This window comes from Maylandia zebra, linkage group LG22 (genome assembly GCF_041146795.1).
Source record: "Maylandia zebra isolate NMK-2024a linkage group LG22, Mzebra_GT3a, whole genome shotgun sequence".
In the NCBI taxonomy this organism is placed as follows: domain Eukaryota; kingdom Metazoa; phylum Chordata; class Actinopteri; order Cichliformes; family Cichlidae; genus Maylandia; species Maylandia zebra.
This window is the reverse complement of record NC_135187.1, coordinates 6,609,265-6,630,259: the sequence shown is the minus strand read 5'-3', so window position 1 is coordinate 6,630,259 and position 20,995 is coordinate 6,609,265. Positions and strand designations below refer to the sequence as shown.

At 40.2% G+C, this 20,995-nt stretch overlaps 2 protein-coding genes across 3 annotated transcripts; both read right to left on the bottom strand.

The window, feature by feature from the left end:
• Nucleotides 1–106: 106 nt before the first annotated feature.
• On the bottom strand, nucleotides 107–12,577 carry daxx (death-domain associated protein). 2 transcript variants are annotated; one of them, XM_024798376.2, is made up of 11 exons: nucleotides 12,244–12,577; nucleotides 10,586–10,844; nucleotides 9,003–9,452; nucleotides 8,583–8,714; nucleotides 8,328–8,444; nucleotides 6,648–6,879; nucleotides 6,267–6,436; nucleotides 3,459–3,600; nucleotides 2,376–2,910; nucleotides 1,366–1,492; nucleotides 107–375 (listed from the first exon to the last, which is right to left on the bottom strand). In XM_024798376.2, the coding sequence occupies exons 2-11, from the start codon at nucleotides 10,826–10,828 to the stop codon at nucleotides 316–318; spliced, it is 2,208 nt and encodes a 735-aa protein (XP_024654144.2). In that variant the 5' UTR covers nucleotides 10,829–10,844; nucleotides 12,244–12,577; the 3' UTR covers nucleotides 107–315. The 2 variants fall into 2 exon arrangements, with proteins under 2 accessions (XP_024654144.2, XP_024654143.2); XM_024798375.2 differs by having other exon boundaries at nucleotides 12,248–12,577.
• A 1,004-nt stretch (nucleotides 12,578–13,581) lies between these two features.
• On the bottom strand, nucleotides 13,582–20,449 carry tapbp.1 (TAP binding protein (tapasin), tandem duplicate 1). The gene is made up of 8 exons (XM_004572654.5): nucleotides 20,064–20,449; nucleotides 18,583–18,768; nucleotides 17,074–17,322; nucleotides 16,592–16,951; nucleotides 16,122–16,445; nucleotides 14,844–14,945; nucleotides 14,614–14,642; nucleotides 13,582–14,457 (listed from the first exon to the last, which is right to left on the bottom strand). Exons 1-8 carry the CDS (start codon nucleotides 20,122–20,124, stop codon nucleotides 14,446–14,448), a joined length of 1,323 nt encoding a protein of 440 aa, XP_004572711.5. The 5' UTR covers nucleotides 20,125–20,449; the 3' UTR covers nucleotides 13,582–14,445.
• Between the last annotated feature and the right edge of the window lie 546 nt (nucleotides 20,450–20,995).

Here is a 20,995-nt window from a genome sequence, read left to right as displayed (position 1 = left end):
CAGAGCAGTAAAAAAACAGAATGTATTTCACTATTTTTAGCGACACAATGAGTGGCGGTTAGTTTCTGTACCCAAAGTGCAAGAAGCAGCCGAGGTCAGCGTCAGCTCGAGTTTCCCTGCTCGGATCAAATGAAAACTTTATTCTGTAGTGCACAGCAGGGGCATCCCAGAACCTGCTGCCTCAGCTGGCGTTTATACACATTGAATCACAAACATTTCATTCCAGTTCTTTACAAAAACAGTTGTGTTGGCTTTTATTTGCTTCAAACCTCAGACTTCCTCTGCTGACTCTAGTCAGAGTTCTGAGGTTAAAGGTTAATCTGAGTCTGACAGGACGATGATCTCATCTGGGTCACACTGTGTCGCCACGTTGACCTGCAATCACACAGACAGCAGCATAAAGTATTTACTCTTCTGGAGAAACACTCGGAGTATCAGCAGAATAAAAACATCTTTAAAAACATGTTGATGCTGTTGACAGACGTACCGGTGTGCCCACATCACATGACCAATTTAAGGTGACGTGGCAACAAGACGCACCCTCGCTGAGCCTCAGTTGTTAACTTGTGTTAAAAGTGAAGACTTCAACTACGTTCCAGTTTTTAGTGTTGAGAGGCCAAATAACACCAGAGTTATGATAATTCACGCCATGCTTTTCAACGCCCTTTACTATTCATGGAAAAATTCACCTTGTCAGCCTATCACAAAATTATATGGCAACACACCATTTGGTTGCTTAGTAACAGACGAAAGTTTTGAGAAAATGGCTGCGAGAACAGCAATTTTTGAGATTTGTGGCATTAAGCTCGTTTGGAGTGAAGTGGGGTTTTTTCTGTGTGTCTGTCAAAACAACGACGCAGCTACAGCTGGACAAAAAAAACACCAAAGGCAGCCTTCAATGTAAACACCGTCTCCAGGTGGACAACAGGAGGAGTGATACACATCCTGTTGTCAGGCCTGTGATGTGCCCCTCTGTCTTGTGGGCAACAGGAACTAGTTTTCAGAGTGGCACAAATAATTTGTGTGAACAGATACACACTTCTGAATGTAAGTAGTTGGATAAACCTGTTTACAAAATTTGTAAAAGAAAATTTTTTTTTTTACATGTATGTATATTTAGACTTCAAGCTATAAAAATTATTTGTTAAACATTTAAATATATTTTGCAAAACCTATTTCACTTTTCACCACTTTGAGGTTTTATTTTTGTGTGTTATTTTAGGTCCATTGTGTTGATACAGTTTGTCAAAATGACAAAATAACTGTAAATTCAGACACGTGAGGTGTTTTATTCAAAGTGTCGTCCTCACTGCATCGTTTCTATCCTGAAACTCAGCTCCTCTGGTATGACTCTATTTGCCCCACCTTGTTTTTCTTCGGTGGCGGTGTCGACTGCGAGCTGCTGACCACTTCCTGCGTTGGCGTGTTTGCTCGAGTGGTCTCTGGAGAGTTGCAGGTCACAACGCCCATATCCAGAGGGATGTCCGCATCACTGAGGAGAATGAAAGAGCCAAGATCAACAAACATACAGAGAATAAATGAACCCAGAGAAATAAAACCATGAACTCAAGTTCAAAGAGCTGAAACTACAATTTAAATGAGAGCAGGATTTTCGATAACTGGACATTTTCAAAGAAGTCACACATTTCAATGCAGCCTCGTCTATTAGACACAGTCAGTGAGAGTCTCAGATTATGAAGTGATGAACACAACAGAAATGATCTGGTAACTCTTGATACAAGCAAGAGAAATGATTTTAGAGCTCGTCTTAGGATACCATTATTAATTTCCAGTTCAACTGTTACCTCACTGGTAATTAAACATGAGTGTTTTCACACTGCCACACTTATTCTGAGGTCAAATCACCACCAAGAAGTTTAATTAAGCCTGAATTTCTCATCCTGACACAAATTTGGTTATTTAATTAAAAACTAGTCAAACCTTTCACATTCTGTTTATTAAAACTATTTAAGTTCATCGTATTCAAAAGGTGAAAGGCCTCAGCGTCCCAGTAGACGCACTGATGGTTTCAAATTGAAAATGCTCCGTTGCGTCGATCTTGAACTATCGTGTTCACGCCGCCCGGCAGAGTGGAAACAAAGCCTCATCAGCTTTTCACGGTGGAGGCGTAAAACTGTTCCTCCTGAGAGCAGCAGGCCTCCATGCTGCTCTCCTACAGTTTTAAATATTACTATAAACACATTATAACACCTGCTTCTGCCTTCTGAACAGTTATAAAAGTTACAAAGCTAAAGAGCATCAAATACATTCACATTGACTTTGAGAAATAAGTCATTATTTGTTTGTTTGTATTATTAATTATCTCACAAACACATTTTCATCGTGGACTCCTGACCTCTCAGCGACAGCCTCACCTGTCGTGGATGATTAGGTTCTTTCTACTCTGCGAGTTGCTTTCCTCCCACTTCCTCTTCTGGCTCCTCGTGGTTCTGGGGCTGGGCGGTGGAGACGTGCCATTGCTTGTCTGCGTGCCGCACCTTTCCACGCCGTCTTCTGGCGATGACGGAGATGCTTTCCCATTGGCTGCTGCTGTGAGGCCCGTTTTGCCTTGGTTGTAGTTTGACAGGACGACTGACTCATGACTGGAAGAATCTGCAGGTTCCTGTAAGCTCTTGTGGTCACCATTCGATAACGGCCTCTGGTCATCAGTCTGCATGGGCTCTGATTGGCTGGGGCTTTCTGCGGGGGAGGGGATATCAGACAGCGGCGAGATCTGGGACTTTGTCTCATCAGAAGCAGGACTCGTAACCTGCTCGTCCTCATCTTTCAAGCTTCCTTCTTCGCCTGCAGAAACGTGTGCAATCTGATCATCGTTCTGATCCTCCTTGTTGGTGCCTTCGCTCGCTTGTTCCACCTCGTTAATGTCGTCTTCCTCGTTGTCTTCTTCATCTAAAGAAAGAAGCAAAAAAGGCACATAAATATTTTCTTCTCTTATCTCTGCCCCCTTCATCTGGTCACAGTTTTTGAAATCTGATAACACTTATTTGACTGTATGAATGTATTCGTTGTTTAAAAGGGAGAAAAAAAACAGACTAAATAACAGCCTAAAGGGAAGAAAAACAGTCTTTAATTGAGCCCAATCTGACGGATGAGTTTAAACATTGTCTGTATGAATTCTCTGTGTGTTTATGAGTCACATTAAATTGTTAATCATTCTGTTCAATGATTAAATCATACGTTACACATTATCAGCACAGTGTGGCTAACCTTAGCAGCAGTCCTAGCGGTGACTTAAAATCTCAGAAACTCAGTTATGTTTTCATAAAATAAGAATATTTAGATCCTGGTACAGACCGCAGAGGGCAGTTACCTAGATGCAAACTCCTGTGTTCCATACATGCAGCTTTTGTGGTGAACAATGAAATTAGATTTATATCTAATTTGATGCTTGTCAGCCAATATGTTGCTTCAATATAACCACATTTATTTGGTCTAACCTGGTCCATCCTGCTGAGTGCTGGCCTGGATCTCTTCCTCTATGTCTGGATCTGAGGATTCATCATCTTCATCCTCTTCCTCCTCCTCCTCAGACACGCCATTCATCTCTTCAGTTTCCACTTTTTTTCCTGACGTGTGGCCCTGAAACGCAGCAAAGGAAATTAAACAAGATTCAGAACACAAACACATGGTAAAAGGCCTGAACTTGTATAGAGCTTTACTAGTCCCTAAGGACCCCAAATCACTTTACACTACATCCAGTCACACACACATTCACACACTGGTGATGGCAGCTACATTGTAGCCACAGCCACCCTGGGGCGCACTGACAGAGGCGAGGCTGCCGGACACTGGCGCCACCGGGCCCTCTGACCACCACCAGTAGGCAATGGGTGAAGTGTCTTGCCCAAGGACACAACGACAGAGTCGGGGCTCGAACCGGCAACCTTCCGATTACAAGACAAACTGCCAACTCTTGAGGCACGATCGCACAAACAAGCACAAAACTAAAATCTTTTATAGTCTCATAATTTCAGATTAATATGAGACAAAACTTTTGGGATTAAGTGAAACAAATAAACACTCCAGTTTCTTTGTTTTCCCCCAAACACGACTCACAGGTTTATAAATGTTTTTCTTTGTCACATTACAATTTTTCCTCCCCACTATGTATTTTATATTTCTGAGCCAGCAAATTTTACTGACATTGACAATTTTTTTATTTATTAACTCCAACATACCTCATCAGAACATAAATAAATAGAAAAGGTAAAACCTGAGTTAAATTTTTACTTCTTTACTTTGGTACTTTTACAGTCCTGTGTGATTAAAATACTTTCTTCCTCTGCTTTATAAGATTAAACTGTAAAATATATTGCTATTCAATACACAAGATGTACCACAAATTTTGACCTTAATTCTTTTTAAGAAATAAAGCAGACTGATGTTCAATCAATCAATCAAAATTTATTTATATAGCACATTTTTAAGACCAAAGTACACCAAAGTGCTTTCCGGTAAAATCGCAGTACAAATAAAATCACAATAAAATATAAATTACAAATATATAAAATATAAGATAATTACATAATCTAAATACAGAGCCAGATGTAAATTACCCTAATTCGCCTTAAATGCCAGATCAAACAAATACGTTTTTAAACGTGATTTAAAAGACTGAATGGAATCTGACGCGTGAATATGAAGAGGGAGAGTATTCCATAGCCTGGGTGCAGCAACGGCAAAGGCACGGTCTCCTCTGGTCTTCAGCCGAGACCTAGGTTGCACCAAGAGCAGTTGGCCCGATGATCTTAGTGCTCTCTGAGGGCTGTACAGACAGAGGAGATCAGCTAAGTAGTCAGGTGCCATATTGTTTAAAATTTTATAAGTAAACAATAGAATTTTAAAATCAATTCGATATTTGATAGGAAGCCAGTGTAAATTTTTCAGAACAGGGGTGATAGAGTCAAACTTTCTAGTGCCGGTCAAGAGACGTGCTGCGGCATTCTGGACCAGCTGCAGACGCTGCAGAAGAGAAGATTGTAGACCCAAGTAGAGTGAGTTACAATAGTCCAGACTTGATGTAATGAAAGCATGAATGAGTTTCTCCATATCTTTGTGTGGTATGTAGGGTTTAGCCTTAGAGATTAGGCGTAGTTGATGAAAGCTAGTTTTTACCACAGTAGAGACCTGTTTGTCAAGTTTGAAGGAACTATCCATGAAAACTCCAAGATTCCTGGCAGTATCAGTAAGGTAGTTAGCAACAGGCCCCAATGTGCCAGTCAATTGTCCCAGAGGCATATTTCGGTCAAAAACAATAATTTCTGTCTTCTTTCCATTTAAAGTAAGAAAGTTACGTGATAATCAGTCCTTGACATCACTCAGACAGTCAAACAGAGGATGTGGTGAGGATAAAGCATCCCCAGTCAGGTGAAGGTAGATTTGAATATCATCAGCGTAACAGTGAAAAGAGACATTGTGTTTTTCAAAAATGGAGCTCAAGGGCAACATATACAGAGAAAACAACACAGGACCCAGTACCGAGCCCTGGGGCACACCACAGCGGAGACGGGCAGAAGAAGAGGAATATTTTCCCATCGTGATGGAGAACGACCTCTCAGAAAAACAGAAAGACATAAAATCTAATGTTTTCACACATAAAAATAAAACCAAACAGCTGTGTGTCAGGTTTATATTGTTGATTGTCATTTATGCTTAGAAATATCTACTCATATATGCTTAGAGTTTTATAATCAATGTCATAGTTAATAGTGTTAATAGCTAATAGTCTGCAAAGACTTGTGTGCATTCCAGAGTGCTCTGGCATTCACACCCACATCCTGGGAGCATGGGGGAGGTTGTACCTTCTTTTATTGTTTTGTGGTAGGATAAACGTAGCTATGTCTGTTTTAGTCTAAGTGCCTTTTGTTTAGATGAACTGCTGGACTTCCAGACCAGCAGGTTTAGGGAAGTCGCTTATCGGGTCACACTCTGACCCCACACACACACACACACACTTACACAACGCACAGGCAAGGTACTCTTTGTGTGTAGGTAGACGTCATATGTTAATGAACCTATGTATATTCATGTAACCTCAATAAAAGAGCAGTGTTACGGGGGAGCGGACGAGAGCAACTGGGGTCAAGCGAAGGAACGGCGTTTGTCCAGTTCTCTCCCGTGCACGAGGAACATAAAGAACTTTGCCTACTCGTGTCTTACTTTGCTGTGTAATTAAATTGTCTTCAACGTTCCAGCGAATAGGTTTAAGCTACAAACCTATCACTGTGATGATGTTCCTCTGTTACCTCTTTGTCCTTCCTGTCTTTTTGCAGTCGTTTGCTCCTCTCCTTCTCCTCCGTGTCGTCCTGTTTCACAGCGTACTTCTTGATGACCTCCTCCAGGCTAGTTAGAGCAACTTCTCGGTTCGACCGCAGTTTCTTCAGTAGTGATGGGTCCTTCAGAGCCGGGTCTGTGGCTAAAGAGGGAGGCGGAGAGACAAGAGGATGAGAGCAAAAATGTCAGCAGTGAGGAAATGAAAGTGTGGAGCAAACGTTAAAGTAAATTAATGAACAAATATTCATATTTTAATTCAAATCGACGATCAGATTTGTGAGTAGAAACACTTCAGTGTGCAGTCAGACAGTGAAGCCCCGCACGAGCAGCAGCATTTCTCTTTATTATCTTACCAGGCTTATAGGTGTCGGTGAGGCTAGAGCCAAAGTTGTAGACGAGGTCCAGGTGACGGCGGTCCTGTATGCGGCTCCCGGTCTCTCTGAACGCCTCCTGGGCGATCTGGTTTATATGCTTCCTGGTCAAGCAGAGGTTGTGGCGATCGTTGGCACGCAACACCTGCTGGAGGATGTCCTGGTAATCAGGAGGGTTTTGTCGTACCTCGGGACTGTTGATGAAACGCTCGATCTGACAAAGGGAGGAACACAGAGGACAAAACTCGAATGAAAATATAGCTCCATGAAATTAAATAACCACAGATACAAATCTCTTCTGTGTGATCGCTGTGTGTTTCTGCCAGTTTGTGTTTTATAAAGAACTTCAAATAGTTCAGAAACCTCAGACAGAAACCATTAATAGCAGCAAGAAACCAATAATGTTTTTATGCTTGGTCCTGATCTGTGGCCTAATATCTTTTACACTGATGCTCACAGTTAATGTTAAATTAGAAACCTTATCAGTTTAACCAAAAATATTTTATCAGTAAATCTGAATTAGTCACGAACTAAAATGTAACCCAAATGTTTCATTAGATTATACGACAGCATCAGACCTGAATTAGAATCAAGTTTAAATGCTACAGAGTTCAGAAGAGCTCAAAATAAACAGCAGTCCTGAGAGCACACAGAGCAGAACAACAAATGTTCAAAGAATGAAGGGAACACTGGATCACTGCAGTGTAAGATCAAGTCATTTAAATTAAGGAATATCAATCAGTCCAGATGTGAATCCATTTCAACTGCTTTATTTCAAATGAAAGTGTCAACCGGAGGACTGGAGAGGCATCTTTTCAGGCAATCGGAAAAATACTAACCGCCATCAGAGCTCCCACTCAGCCTCCTATTAACTTCACCTATTATAAAAATGTTAAAATCCTACGTCACTGCATTCTTGAGTTATAGCATTCATCCCACTGTCTCCAAAGCACTTGCTCAGTGGGTCACATGATTGTTAGGGTTGTCTGTTGTCTTTGTGATTTGGCGCTGTATAAATAAATCTGCTGAACACGCTGACTGAGATGTGAGGGTTTAGGACGTGGTGCCACAGACCGTCTCCTCATCCTTAATGACTTTTCTCTAGTTTTGCTTTTTGTCACTGGTGGCAGCTTGAAGCAGCACCTTCAGGCTGCACAGGCAGTCCAGCTTCTCCATGATGTCACATCCACACATGCAGTCATAAGGAGGTTTGCTTCATCTCCCAGCATAGTTTCAAGTATGGAGGAGATCATGGGAGACGAGCTGTTACATGAGGAGGCCTTAGTGACTTTGTGTTATACCGGGACTATTGGACATCCCCTTGCTTTTTTACTGTCATGTTTTTTCAACAGTGTATAAACACGGCATTGCCTTTGCTGTTTAATGTTTTTTGTTTGATTTTAAGATTTCTTTACAGCCCTTTAATCTTCTGCTGATAATGTCTGCCTGGAATTTTCTACGAGTAAAGCAGCACATAAATGTGAGCATGCGCAGAGACTGAAGTGTAAAACCAGAGTTAACAGGCAAAGTTTAGAACCACAGTCATCATAACTGTATTTGGTTTCAATGAGGCAGTTAATGCAAAAAAAGCCTGGCTCTGTTGCAGATGCGTCTTAATCCACCCCTCGGGTTAGAAAGTAGCCCCAACAACGTGCAGCTCACCCTCCTGTTGATCTCAGGGTAACGAGTGCTTTTGTAGCTGATTCTCTGTTCAATGGCTCGGCCTGTTAGTGTGCTGCAGCCCTTTAGTTCACACAGTTTTTCATAAATCTTCATCATCTGGAAAAAAAGGAGGAGGACACGTGAGGGAGGTGTGAGCAGCTGCCACTCAGGCTGTCGTAAACATTTACATTTTACAGCTTTAATGTCTGTATTAGAGAGTGGAAGCCACCGAGCTGCACCACACTGGAGGCTGACCTTGCGTTTGAGTTTGTGCTCCTGGATGTATAACGAGTCCTCCGCTTCCATGTCAGTGAGACTCAGCTCAGCCTGCTGCAGGCGGCAGATCTCCTCGTTGTACACCTTCAGCAGGTTCTCCAGGTACGCTATCTGAGAGGAACACACAGGACAGACATGAATGATCATTTCCTACAAAAGTGTCAAACCCTTACTGTTGCTGAAAAATAAAAGGAGGGATATTTTATATTTTTAATAGTTTATATTTAATGGCTGCCTTAACCAGTGTGCTTTGATCTGCTTTACTCTTTTTCCCTTTTAAAATGACTGTATTGAAGTCATATTAAAAACACTGAGGCAAATTGTGCTGTGCAAATAAAACTGTATATATAATATACAGTATACAAATAAAACTTTCCAACTTTCCTAATCCACACTAACCTGCTTCCTGGAGGCTCTTTTAGCTTTTCTCTCCTCTTCTCGGTCTGCCTCTCTGTTGTCTTGCTGTCCTGAGGTGGAAGGCTGCTCTTCATCTGCTGCCGGCTGCACACCTTCTTCCTCCTCGTCCAGGTTACCTTTACTCTTGCTTGTACTTTTGAGCGTGACGGAGGTAGACTGAAGATCACTCGACGTTGAGGTAGAAGGCCCATGGTCAACCTTGAAGAGGGTTTGCCTCTTCTTGATGGCATGCTGCTTGAGCACAGTACACAGTTCACTGATGTAGACAAATGTTTTAGAGCGGTTGGCCTGAGCGCGAGTCAAACATCGTCCCAAAGTGTTCCTCAACTCCACTGATGACAGGAAGTCCGGGCAGGCCTTGGAGTGCTTTGTCTGAAGGAAGGTCAAGACCTCCGGGCAGTCCTCTGTGAGGGGCCTGCAGTGCTCCACAAACTGGAGGGAAGAAAACAGAAAAAAAGGATGAGATAAAGTAGAAAGTATGACGGATAAGGAACCAAAGAGAAAAACAAGGGAGTGAAAAAGACAGATGTTGCAAGACTGGTTTCAGTGCTTTTTTAACACAAACACACATCTGCAGTATAAAGTGGCCCAGGATTGACTTTATAGGGTGTATCTGTATATTTTCAAATAAGTAGGTAATTTAAATGAGGAAGTTTAGATCTAAAGTTTAATATTACATACATATTTAATGCCAGTGTTTATATCCTCTCACAGTACACTCTCCAACTAAATCAACCTCACCCACCCATCAGTTCATTTCTTAAACAAACACAAAAAACCGTCACTATTAATGAGACTGTCATACAAGCCAAATTAAAAATAATAATAATAATTGAATGTTATTTTTATTATAGTTTTTTCTTCTACATTATTTTATTGTTATTTTATTATAGTTGTTGTTTTTTATATATCAAAATGAAATATACAAAAATGGTCTTACCAACTTTCAAATACTAAACGTGTTTTTTTTTAATGACTGTTTTAATAAAATTGTTTTGCACCCAGTGGAGGAGAGCTGTAGGATGTACTTCGCCTCATGCTGGGATAAACTCCATGGAACAATGTTCTGCAAAACTAGACGGTACTCAGGAATTTGCATTTACTGAATCACTATGAGACAACATATAACAGGTTAAACACCATACAATCCTCTCTTATTCTGAAAGCTGAGTCACTGCTGACCAGCGAACTGTGGACCTTCCTGTGTTTCCCCTGCAGGCTGGTCAGGCCCCCAGTGTGGTAAAGACCACCAGCTGCAGTCTAGAAGAGTGGAGTTGATCTGTTCAATGAGGAACTAACTGATGACACCACTGAGTTTCCCACAGTATTATTTGGGAAACATGGATCATCTCACTTGTTAATTTGATTTAAAAGTCAACATTTAAATATATCATGTTTCAACAATTAGCCTAAAAACACACAGATAAGATTTTAAGTCAATGTCACCCAGACAGAAAAACTGAGCACTTAGAGCAATCTGAAGTCTGATACACATGAAATACTTCTCCATAAATGTCATTATTTTAAGTTCTGGTCATGAACTTTGGAACATCATATAAACTCACCTCAGTGAACAACTTCTGATTCTCTGCCTGCAGACACTGCGTGGTCTTCTTCGCTGTAGCGAAGGGTGACTGGGTAATGTGTGTGGGCACTGGCAGCTGAGCTTTGAGCGGCGAGACATTTTTGGCTTGAAGGTCAGGGCTTGATTTGGAGGCAGAGGAGGAGGGCTGAGGACTCTCTTCTTCTTCGCCTTCCTCATCAAGCACAATGATTTTATCTGCCATCGAGGCAGGAGCCACCGCCATTCAAAACGCCGGCTTTCTAAAATACAAACAGGCAGAATGAGACCAGAACAGGATGACACACAAGCATCAGAACTTCAGTGTTTTCATGATCTGTACAATATTTACATTGGCACAAAAAAAGGTGACAAATTCTGGCCATGTGGGCACTTCTGATTATTTAAATACCAAAGCAGGGACCTGCTCTGTGAACAGAGTTCAACAAACCCAGGATATTTTTATCTGGTTTCAAAGAGAACCAGTTTCAGGTCATATTCACATGAAAGATCTGAAACATAGACAAGTCTAATGACTGCAGAGTGGCTACCTTTACAAACTATGATGTCAGAACACAAAATGAAGAGTAACACACAGTAAGGCTGAAAGCACCACAGCTGCCAGATGAAATTACTGTGTGTCTGTACGAGGAAATGTTTCAAAAGTGCTACATTAATGTGTGGAAAAGTCCTCCAATATCAAAAAAGTCAATTTAAAGTCAGGAATGAAAGCTGAACACATGCATTTGTGCGCATTAACAAAGCTGTCACTTTCACAGCTCCACCATAAAGACACAGGAGGATCTGAAGTATAATTACAATTTTTTAGTTTGTAAAATAAACACTATAGTGTGCAGATGTGTGTGAGACAGTTTCAGCTGCACCCACATATAAAGGAATGAAATAATTTAAACATTGCTTGCAGTGAAAAGGGAAAAAGCAGGAATAAAGGTGAGTATAAAGATCCATATTTTTTACTGATGCTCACCAGGGCATCAGAATGATGGTCGGTTTGATTGGTCAGTAGGTAATGGCTTTATACATATATGCTACTCTTCTTTAACACAACCTACTGTGGATCAGCATAGTTACCTGATAATAGATGAAGCACCTCTGGATTAAAAAAACAGTTTAATCTGAGCAAATAGCTTCCTAAAACAGGGGCATGATCACTCAAATTCCCAAGCTGGGTAATGGATTTCTGGAATGACTGCTAAAATACAGTCTGTGGCCCTCAGAAGCCTTAGAAGTCTCCAAAGTCATGTCAGTTGACTGTTTTCAACAATGTCCCGTTGCCTAGACAATTCACCTGAGGATGTGTGAACCTGTGATTTGCATGCCACCATTTTCTATCATCAGTTAAACTTCAATAACTGGAAGGCAGGCTCCTGCGTCCATATTACAGCATTAACACAGAAGCATCGACAGTTTGTGAATTTGATGCTTCATTTAGGGCTACAGAAGCCGGCTGATCAGTGTTATCGTTCCGCTGTGTTTACTCGGAAAATAGGAAAACAAACAGGGGATAGCAGTTTCCAAACACATGAAAGTGAAACTAATCACGATGACACAGACAGCACATTACAGGTGGAAAACTTAAGACAAAAGGTTAAATAAAGCACGCCCACACACACCGTAATAATGTGACAGTAGGATACACACCGACCTGTTCTTTACGAGCCGCTGGAGTTGACAACGAAACAAGAAAACGTTGCACCGCCGCAGGACATCACAACACTCCAGTTACTTAGCTGACGTTAGCTCTGGAGGCTAGTTAGCATTCGGACTTTTCTAAGTAAAAAAATAACCTGCCAGAAAAAAAGTCGAGTTACGCTCTCATCGCCTCGTGAACCGGGTAAACAAACCCGAGATAACCTCTAATCTCGTTCGTTTTTATCAGACTGGATCTTCTTCATCAAAACAATGCCCCTTCACTTAGCTGTGCTATCGAATCGAGATCGAAAATGTACCCGCTAAACTCCGCTCAACATCAACGCCTCTGATTGGACGACAGATTCGTGACGATGAGTAATGCCATTTCCCATTGGACAGCTGCTGACGTGTACCGTTGATGTCAATTTTTATTACTATTATTATTATTTCTTTGAATGTACCTAATTGACTTTATAAAGCTTCTTTAATTGTTTTACATTTAGTACTTTTATATTTTGAACTTTTATCAGATTTACCGTTATTTTGTGTTTAAGTTCAATGTGAGATTCAGAATGGTGAGGAAAGATGGTTTAAGCTACTTTCGACGTCGTAGGGGGTTATAGCCAGTCTGACTCTGAATATTTTAGAAAATGCTGATCTGCTTGGATTTTACCACACTGCTTTACCAAACTACACAGCAGAAGATTGGAAAAACGTTTTCTGCTCTGACAAGTCTTGATTTGTGCTGTAACATTCAGATGGTAGGATCAGAATTTAGAGTAAACAACATCAAAGTATGGATCATCCTGTCTGTCTACAGTTCGGGCTGGTGATGGGGTATAATTTTCCTGATGAACCTCAGGCCCCTTGTTACAAAGTATTGTTTAGACACCATAGGCTCCCTGAGTATTGTTGCTAACCATGTCCATCCCTTTGTTACCAGTGTACCCATTTTTAAATGGCTGGTTCCAGCAGACTTATGCACTATGTCATAAAGCTCAAAACATTGCAAACTGGTTTCTTGTACATGAGGATAAGTTTACTGTACATGAATGGCCTCCACAGTCACCAAGTTGCAATCGAATAGAGCAATTCTGGGATGTAGCAGAACGAGAGAGACATGCCATGGACACTGTGTGATGCTAAATGTAAATATGGACCAGAATCTCCAAAGAATATTTGCAGCACCTTATTGAATCTATTCCATGTAGAATTAAAGCAGCTCTGAGGACAAAAAAGTATTTAACCCAGTATTATTAAGGTGTACCTAATGAAGTGACCAGTAAGTGTGAGTGAATGTGTGGTTTAAAGCGTGTATAAGAGCAGAGTGTTAAACAAGAAGAGGACTTATTTGGTGTGTTTCAAGAGATTTTTTTTATTTAATTAAAATTCAGAGTCCATTTAAATCATTTGCTAATTTAAAATCTTCCTTACAGCAGAATTTTGTGCTCTGTTTGTAAAATCTCCATTTCAGTCACAGGTTTAATGTTTATTATCCCGGGCAAGCATGTGATGAAGAAAAAGACAAACACACCTAAAAATAATATGAAAACAGAAATACAATCTCCATATTTACAAAAATAACAAAAATAAGACGGACAATTTGAACAGTCTATTATTATTATTATTAATATTATTTTTAAAATAATGAGTCTATTATTAGTCTAATCATTTTTACTTAATTAAAACAGCATTTCCTTTTCTTTATAAACCAACAAATACAGTCCGATCTCTGGTTCCAAAAAGCGTGAGTTAATGAGGTTTTTAGACAGACGGGAACATCGAATGGAAGGATTAACCTTTAAAAAACAGAAGCTGATGTTTCAACACATCCCTCCCAACTTCCTCTCATTGTTTTTCTTTCCAGTGTTTGTGACGACATATAAACCATAAACAGAGGAAGGCAAAACCACACAGCTCTATAAAGAAAGATTAAAGAAACATCACAAGAAACGTGTTTGAACTGAGCGTCTTCGAGATATCCCTGTCCCTTTCTAAAGAACAAAAAGTTGAATCCAAACATTTTATAATAAACAAATTTGATAAAAACAAGCATAAAACATACAAGTTTACCTTCAAACCAGAGCAGTAAAAAAAACAAAAGAAAAAGAAAAAATCTGTCCCATGAACATGTGGAAAGCCCCTCCTGAAATCCCATCAAACATATCGAGTGGATCAGTGCCACTGATGGTCAGTTGCCTTCTTTCATCTTCACTTCTCTTTCTGTGATGGGAAAAAATTGTAAAATTAAATTCAAAGGAAACACCAAGAAGCACCACGTCCAGGGTGATGAAACATACAGTAGGTAAATCAATTAATAAGAGATTTCTGTAAACACATTTATATGTTTGTCTGCAGTAAATATTACAGTGACATTACCTTATCTTGTTTATCAGCCTCAGCTGAGCCTGTTTACAGAGAAAATACAAATGAAAAAACAAAAAGTCAGACACAGAGTTTAATAAACATCTTACTTTTTGAAACATATTACTCATTCTTTTTTATTTGATCCAAAAGGTGACAAGATTTTTTCCAGCTTGAAATGATTAAAAAAACCTTCAATACACATTAAAACTGTTGGACGATATTTTTGCATCAATATTTGCTACCTGAGCTGGTAAATGTCCACGAGACAAACTTGATGAGCCCATAAAGCACCAGCGCCACGCCGACCATCGCCATAGAGTCCTCGATGGACGGAGAACTGAAACCTGAAAAGGAAAAAAGATCGTTAGGATTCATCTGATCTGAACAGGTTTGTCAGTTAAATTATTATTACAGTACTGTGGAAACATTTTAGGCAGGTGTGAAAAAATGCTGTAAACAAAGATGCTTTTGAAAAATATAAATGATTGTTTATTTGCCCCAAATGTATTCCGCAGCAGGACAATGACCCCAAACATGGAGCCAAAGTCATTAAGAACCATCTTCAGTGTAAAGAAGAACAAGAAGTGCTGGAAGTGATGGTCCGGTCCCCACAGAGCCCTGATAGCAACATACTCAGGTGTGTCTGGGATTACATGAAGATACAGAGAGATGTGAGGAAGCCAACATCCACAGAAGATCGGTGGTTAGTTCTCCAAGATGTTCGGAACAACCTTCCTTCAAAAACTGTGCCAGTGTAGAAGAAGGCAAAGGTGATTTGATTTAAATTTCTCTTTTGTTCATTCACTGCATTTCGTTGATTGATAAAAATAGATAATTATCACTTTTTTAAAAGCATTCTTTGTTTACAGCTGCCTAAAACGTTTGCACAGTATTATATATACTTCAATATTAAACCTTTAAGAGTTATTTCACCAACCGAGTCATTTCAGGTACTAACAGGAGTCAATTTTTAATGGCTCTCATGGTGTTTATCATATCTGTGCTGCTTCATTCATCTATAACAGATATACTAAAATGTTCTAATGCCATTAAATATTACTTAAATGCAACAGTTCAGGTTAGTCTGAAGGTTTGTGATGCAGTAAATCTTTTTAGAAATAAAATATCACAGTGGGTCATAAATGGTACCACATGGTTACTTTGTGATTAACAAAATCAAACTGTTTTAAATCCAGAAGCTGGTGATTCAAACTGTTTACTTAAATCTAAGAATGTGTCAAACTACGATAACTCAAAAGTTATCCAGGTAAATGTGTTTCAAGATTAGTTAAATATTTAGTCATTTATATGTGATACTAACCTAATAAGCCGCATTAAAAGGAAAGTGTTATGTTAGTGGTAATATCTTTTCTTATATCAGTTTCACTTCTATACTATTCTACCTTTCTTCTTTCTATTTCATCATTAGTACCTTCTCCAACTGTATAAAAACTGCTTTAACTCAACATAAACTGAGCTGTTAATTTGCTTGCGTGTCTTCCAGGTTTGCTTCACATTACCGATGACATTGAGGGTCACGCTGGTCCGTCTCGTGCCTCCAGCGTGGGCGGCTACACAGGTGAGCTCCCCTCCTCTGCCCAGGTCCAGCTTAGAGGTGTCGATCTCGAGCCGGGAGGTCTGGCTGAAGGTGCGGTCCCAGGCCTGCCGGTGGCCCGTTACGCTGAATGAATCCAGGGTCTTGGACTTCCCGTCGGCACCTTTAATCTCCCAGCTGAACTCCACGGGGAGGGGCGCAAAGCCGGACGCTTCACACTGGACGTTTATAGTCTGACCTGGAACAGCGAGGGGCAGGGTGGAGGGGTGGATGGAGAGGGATGGCGGTTCTGGGTGGAGAGAGGAGCAGAAAAACAAGATGAGGTTAAAAGTTAAATCTGGAGTTTTTACAGAGCTGAGTGTTTATTTTAAACACATCTGCTTATTTCAGTGAAGCAAACACGTGCGTAATGCTCCAGAAATACATTTTCCTCACCTTCAATCTCAAGGTCCAGCGCCACCTGAGCGAGCAGGTGTGGCAGATACACCGTGCAGATGTACGTCCCAGAGTGAAGCACTTTAGCCTCCTGCAGGAGCAGGGATGCATTTCCTTTCTCGTGCAAAGCATCAAAGTCCAGCGTGGCTCCTTCTTCCTGCGTGTCGGCGAGGCGGTCAGTCTTCCCGTCGTAAGCCAGAATCAGCCGTCCGCGGCCTCTGAACTGGTACCGCCATTCGACGGCGAATCCAGCCCCATACAGAGGAGAGGAAGGGTTGATCCAAAAGCCGCAGTCCAGCTGCACGGGCTCCCCGAGTCTGGACTTTACTGAGACCGTTTTAGTCGTCACGCTCAGGATCACTGAGGAAACAGAGTCAGACTGACACACGTGAGATAATAAACTTTTATAATTGTCGGCCAATTAATTTTTTGATCTGTGAACCCCCAGATATAAATGTGTTTGGTTAAAATCAAATCTTTACCACTGTGCTCTTTAGATCCTGTGGGGGCGCGGGTGATAGTAGAGATGCCCAGCTGTTCGTTGAGGCCCTGAAATGCAGATGAAAACCACTCAGCCTGCAGGTACACAGGGCTGAGGCCAGACTCTGTGAGCGAGGAAACCCAGTCCAGGCTGGAGGGCTGCGGCAGGAAGGGGTTGATCTCACACTGGGGCTTCGTCACAGAGCCTCTGGGAGGGTTGAGCGAGCGGTGGCAGAGGGTGCCAGCTGGGTCTGAGAAACAGGAGTCAAAGGTCACGCTTATACAACATGTAAGATGTCTGAGACACTCGATCTGTTTATAAATAAAAGAAAATAAGATGAACAGCTGTGTGTAAATAATTTTAAGTGAATAATTTAACCCACATAGTAACACAGTTTGCGGAATTACAATTTTTACCTAATTTTATTTTCTTCTTTTGCTTTTCATTTTATATTTTTGGTATAATTTTTGCACGTGTTGCTCAGTATTGCTTATTCAGAGGCCCACATGGGACAGATATGGCAAATTATTTTATGCTGTTATGTTGTGGAGGGTGGTTTGTGTTACATACCTGCCCCTAAACAAATATGCCTTTAAACCTACACATTTTGAAAATACATAACAAATAAATCTTAAAAAGAGATGCTTTGGTCAATGATGGAATCCATAAAAATACAAAAAGAAAAATATAGAAACATGCAGAGCTGCTATGAATACATGTTTAGATTTATTATCTAAATTGTTATGTAATCATAATATTTAATAACTCAAAGAGAAATGATGATGGAGTCAAACTAACAACCTAGGAAATACATGTTTTCCAGACCTAATGTGCTAAATACACACTTTATGTGCAGTAACTTTTAAACACCAGGACATTTTCGTGACTAAAACGAGCAGCTGGGATTTTTTATAGAAGAGCATTTGATCTATATGTTTCTTACACACTGCCAGACAAAGAAAGTCACCACCTGGACTTCACTAAGGAAACAGGTGAGAGCCTTCCCCTGTACTGGAGGTTTGGCGACCCTGTGTGTTCACGAATACGAGGTCAGTTGATCACCTGACTATTACTGAATGACTGTTTTTCCCATCAGTGGGATTTTTGCTGTGACTTATCAAAATGACGCTACAGCGAAGAAATGGAGCAATCATAGATGATGAAATGTTAGTGTGATTGTTCGGCCGAACCATTTCATTTATTTTCAACAGATCATCTAAAATGTTCTCATGTAAATAATTATGGTTTTCAGTCATTTTTATGCCTAATAGACTTCTTTCTGTTAACTGAGCCAATTTTATTGTCATGCTGGACGTTAAGTATCTGCCTCAGGCTTTAGCAGCGGTAAAATCTGCTAGCCATGGTTCAGACATACTGGGACTCAAACAGATGTAAATGCATCCAGATAAGAGAGAGGAGAAGAAAAAGTGGACGTAAACTCTGATAAAATATGACTTTTATCGAGCTGCAGAACTTATTTAACTAAGCTGGATTGTATTTTACTCATTACCGATCACAGAGTAGACTCTTTCAGGGTTGATGTCTTTAGGAGCGCGCTGGGACTCGTCATTCTGGCCGTCGGTTCTGATGTGAAGCAGGGATTTTTCTTGGGTCGTAGCTCCAGTTAAACCTCCTCCTCGTCCCGCCTTCTCCTGCACAAACCAGCACTCCAACACCGGACAGCTGCTGCTGCAGGCTTCAGACAAAAGTTTAACAGGAGATTAATGGGTAGTAAAACCTCTGTAAATATCAGACCACGTTATATTATGCCATTACGTTTCTCGACATCATCCACTCAGAAAATTATCGTTGTGCAAACTGTCTTTTCAAGCTCAACCAATAAACAAGGCACTTATAGGAATTATTATTGAAACAGAAAGTTAAATCAAGCGTAATATGTTTCATGAGGTCCAGTTTAAATTGACAGCTAAAAGTAAAAGTCCAGTTCTGTCTGGCGACCCATAAATATTGTACTTAACTGTTTCCACCCCTTCAGTGTTTTGCTTTTGGTTTACTCCCCTCCTTTTTTTTTATTTTTCATTTAGCAAACAGACAACAGCCCGTCTACCTTTCCCCAAAAATTAAGTCTCCAGCTGTTTACTGTGAATATCGCACAGTCTTAATCACTAAAGTGAAGACAGCACTGCTTCAATTTGTGATTTCAGGTGTTGGTGATTGTATTTGTAAATAGACTATAGACAGCAGGATTTACAAAGGGGTAACATGTAAAACAAAGAGTGTCTTTATGACTCTTATTTTTTTATTGCTTTACTGTACCTACTTCGTAACCAATTCAGACCTTTTTGGCCTCTTAAAATATCTTTATTGAACTATTGTTATATTTGTTGTAGTTTTCATATACGATAAGGCCATATACATCTAAAAGAAGACGTTTTTAATGTCTGTGACACTTTTTAACTGGTTGAATGTAGGATAACTTTGCCAGAAAGTGATTGCAGCTTCTACGTTCGTTCACATATTAATGGTCAACAAGTCATTTACAGCAGTTTAAATATGGATGATCACTTTTCGGCAAATACCGGAAATCACTTTTGGACAGACGATCACGTTTTGGGCACGAAAATAGGCGTGCACCACTCGCTCGGGGTTTCACGCAGAACTCCATGTTAAAGACGTATTAAATTCCTATTATTTTTGTTAAACGTTATCATGCATACACCTATAACATCCACTTACATGTTTTAAGACGCATTTGGGCTTTATTTTAAATTCGGCTTGTAAAAGGGTCATCAAATATGAACTTTACTATGTTTAGTTCGAGTTAAACTTGACGTTATTGTCCAAGTTGTTTTGGACATTTTCAACCAGCTGTTTTTCAACTTTTGTATGTTACTGAACAGATAGATGACTTCCATGCACATAAAAATGGTTTTTCTTACATGTACGGTTTATAATATTAGTAACACAGCATGCATAGATGTATTTTTATCTGTCAGACCAGCAGAGCAACAACGACCTCGACTAGCTTACCTTGAATAAAGCAGGTAACGGCGATCAGAGACAGTTTATAGATGGTAGATAATTCCGTCATGTTTATCCGTGTTTCCTCACAGACAGGTCCCCTCGTTTAGCTGCAATCAAACGGACTAAACAAGGTTTAGTTGGCTGGTTTTCCCCTTCAAGTCCGAGTTCAAGTTCAGTTTCACTTTCACATACAGACGAGTCCGACAGTTATCCAGGAAAAACACAAAAACACGCCATAAGTTCATAATATATCAGTATTAGCTGACATAAGAGTGAATGTGTATCTGAAAAGTTAAAGTAACTGAAAGCCTAAAAACAAAGATTTTACAGTAGCTTAGAAGAATACGTCTTCAAAATTGCATTCAGGAGTACTGCCATCCCGCCGCTAGATGGAGCCCTCTGGCTAAAAATTAACCAAAGGCAAATTGTGGAGTAACTTGCTACGTCAGTGGCAGCAAGGCATCAGAAAGATAACCCAGTCTGAGGGCAGGGGTCAGATGAGGACAAGAGAAACAGAAAAAATAGAAAGTCTTAAATCTAAACACACAGCCTTTGTTTTTATATTGTAAAAGCAGCATACTGAGTGTATAGGCCTTGGTTTTAGTAATAGAAGTTTTTTATTTATTTATGTTTTTTAATGCATACAGAACTCATCATAAATTACTTCTCTGTATGAGTTTAGTAACTTGTTCTTTACAGATTAAAAGTTAGCTGTACACTTTATTTTTAAATGTATGTCCTTCTGACCTGTCTAAAATGTTGATGTTAATAATTGATTGTTTGTCTGTGAAGGTTCTCAGTCAATTGATTGTTTCACTTCTTTATTTTTGCAGGAACGTTGCAGAACAAGTCAGACAAGAAGCCTTAACGTCCTGGCACATATATTACATAACAGCCTATTCTTTGTTCTCCGTTTGTGCGCCAACGCTTGCAAATCA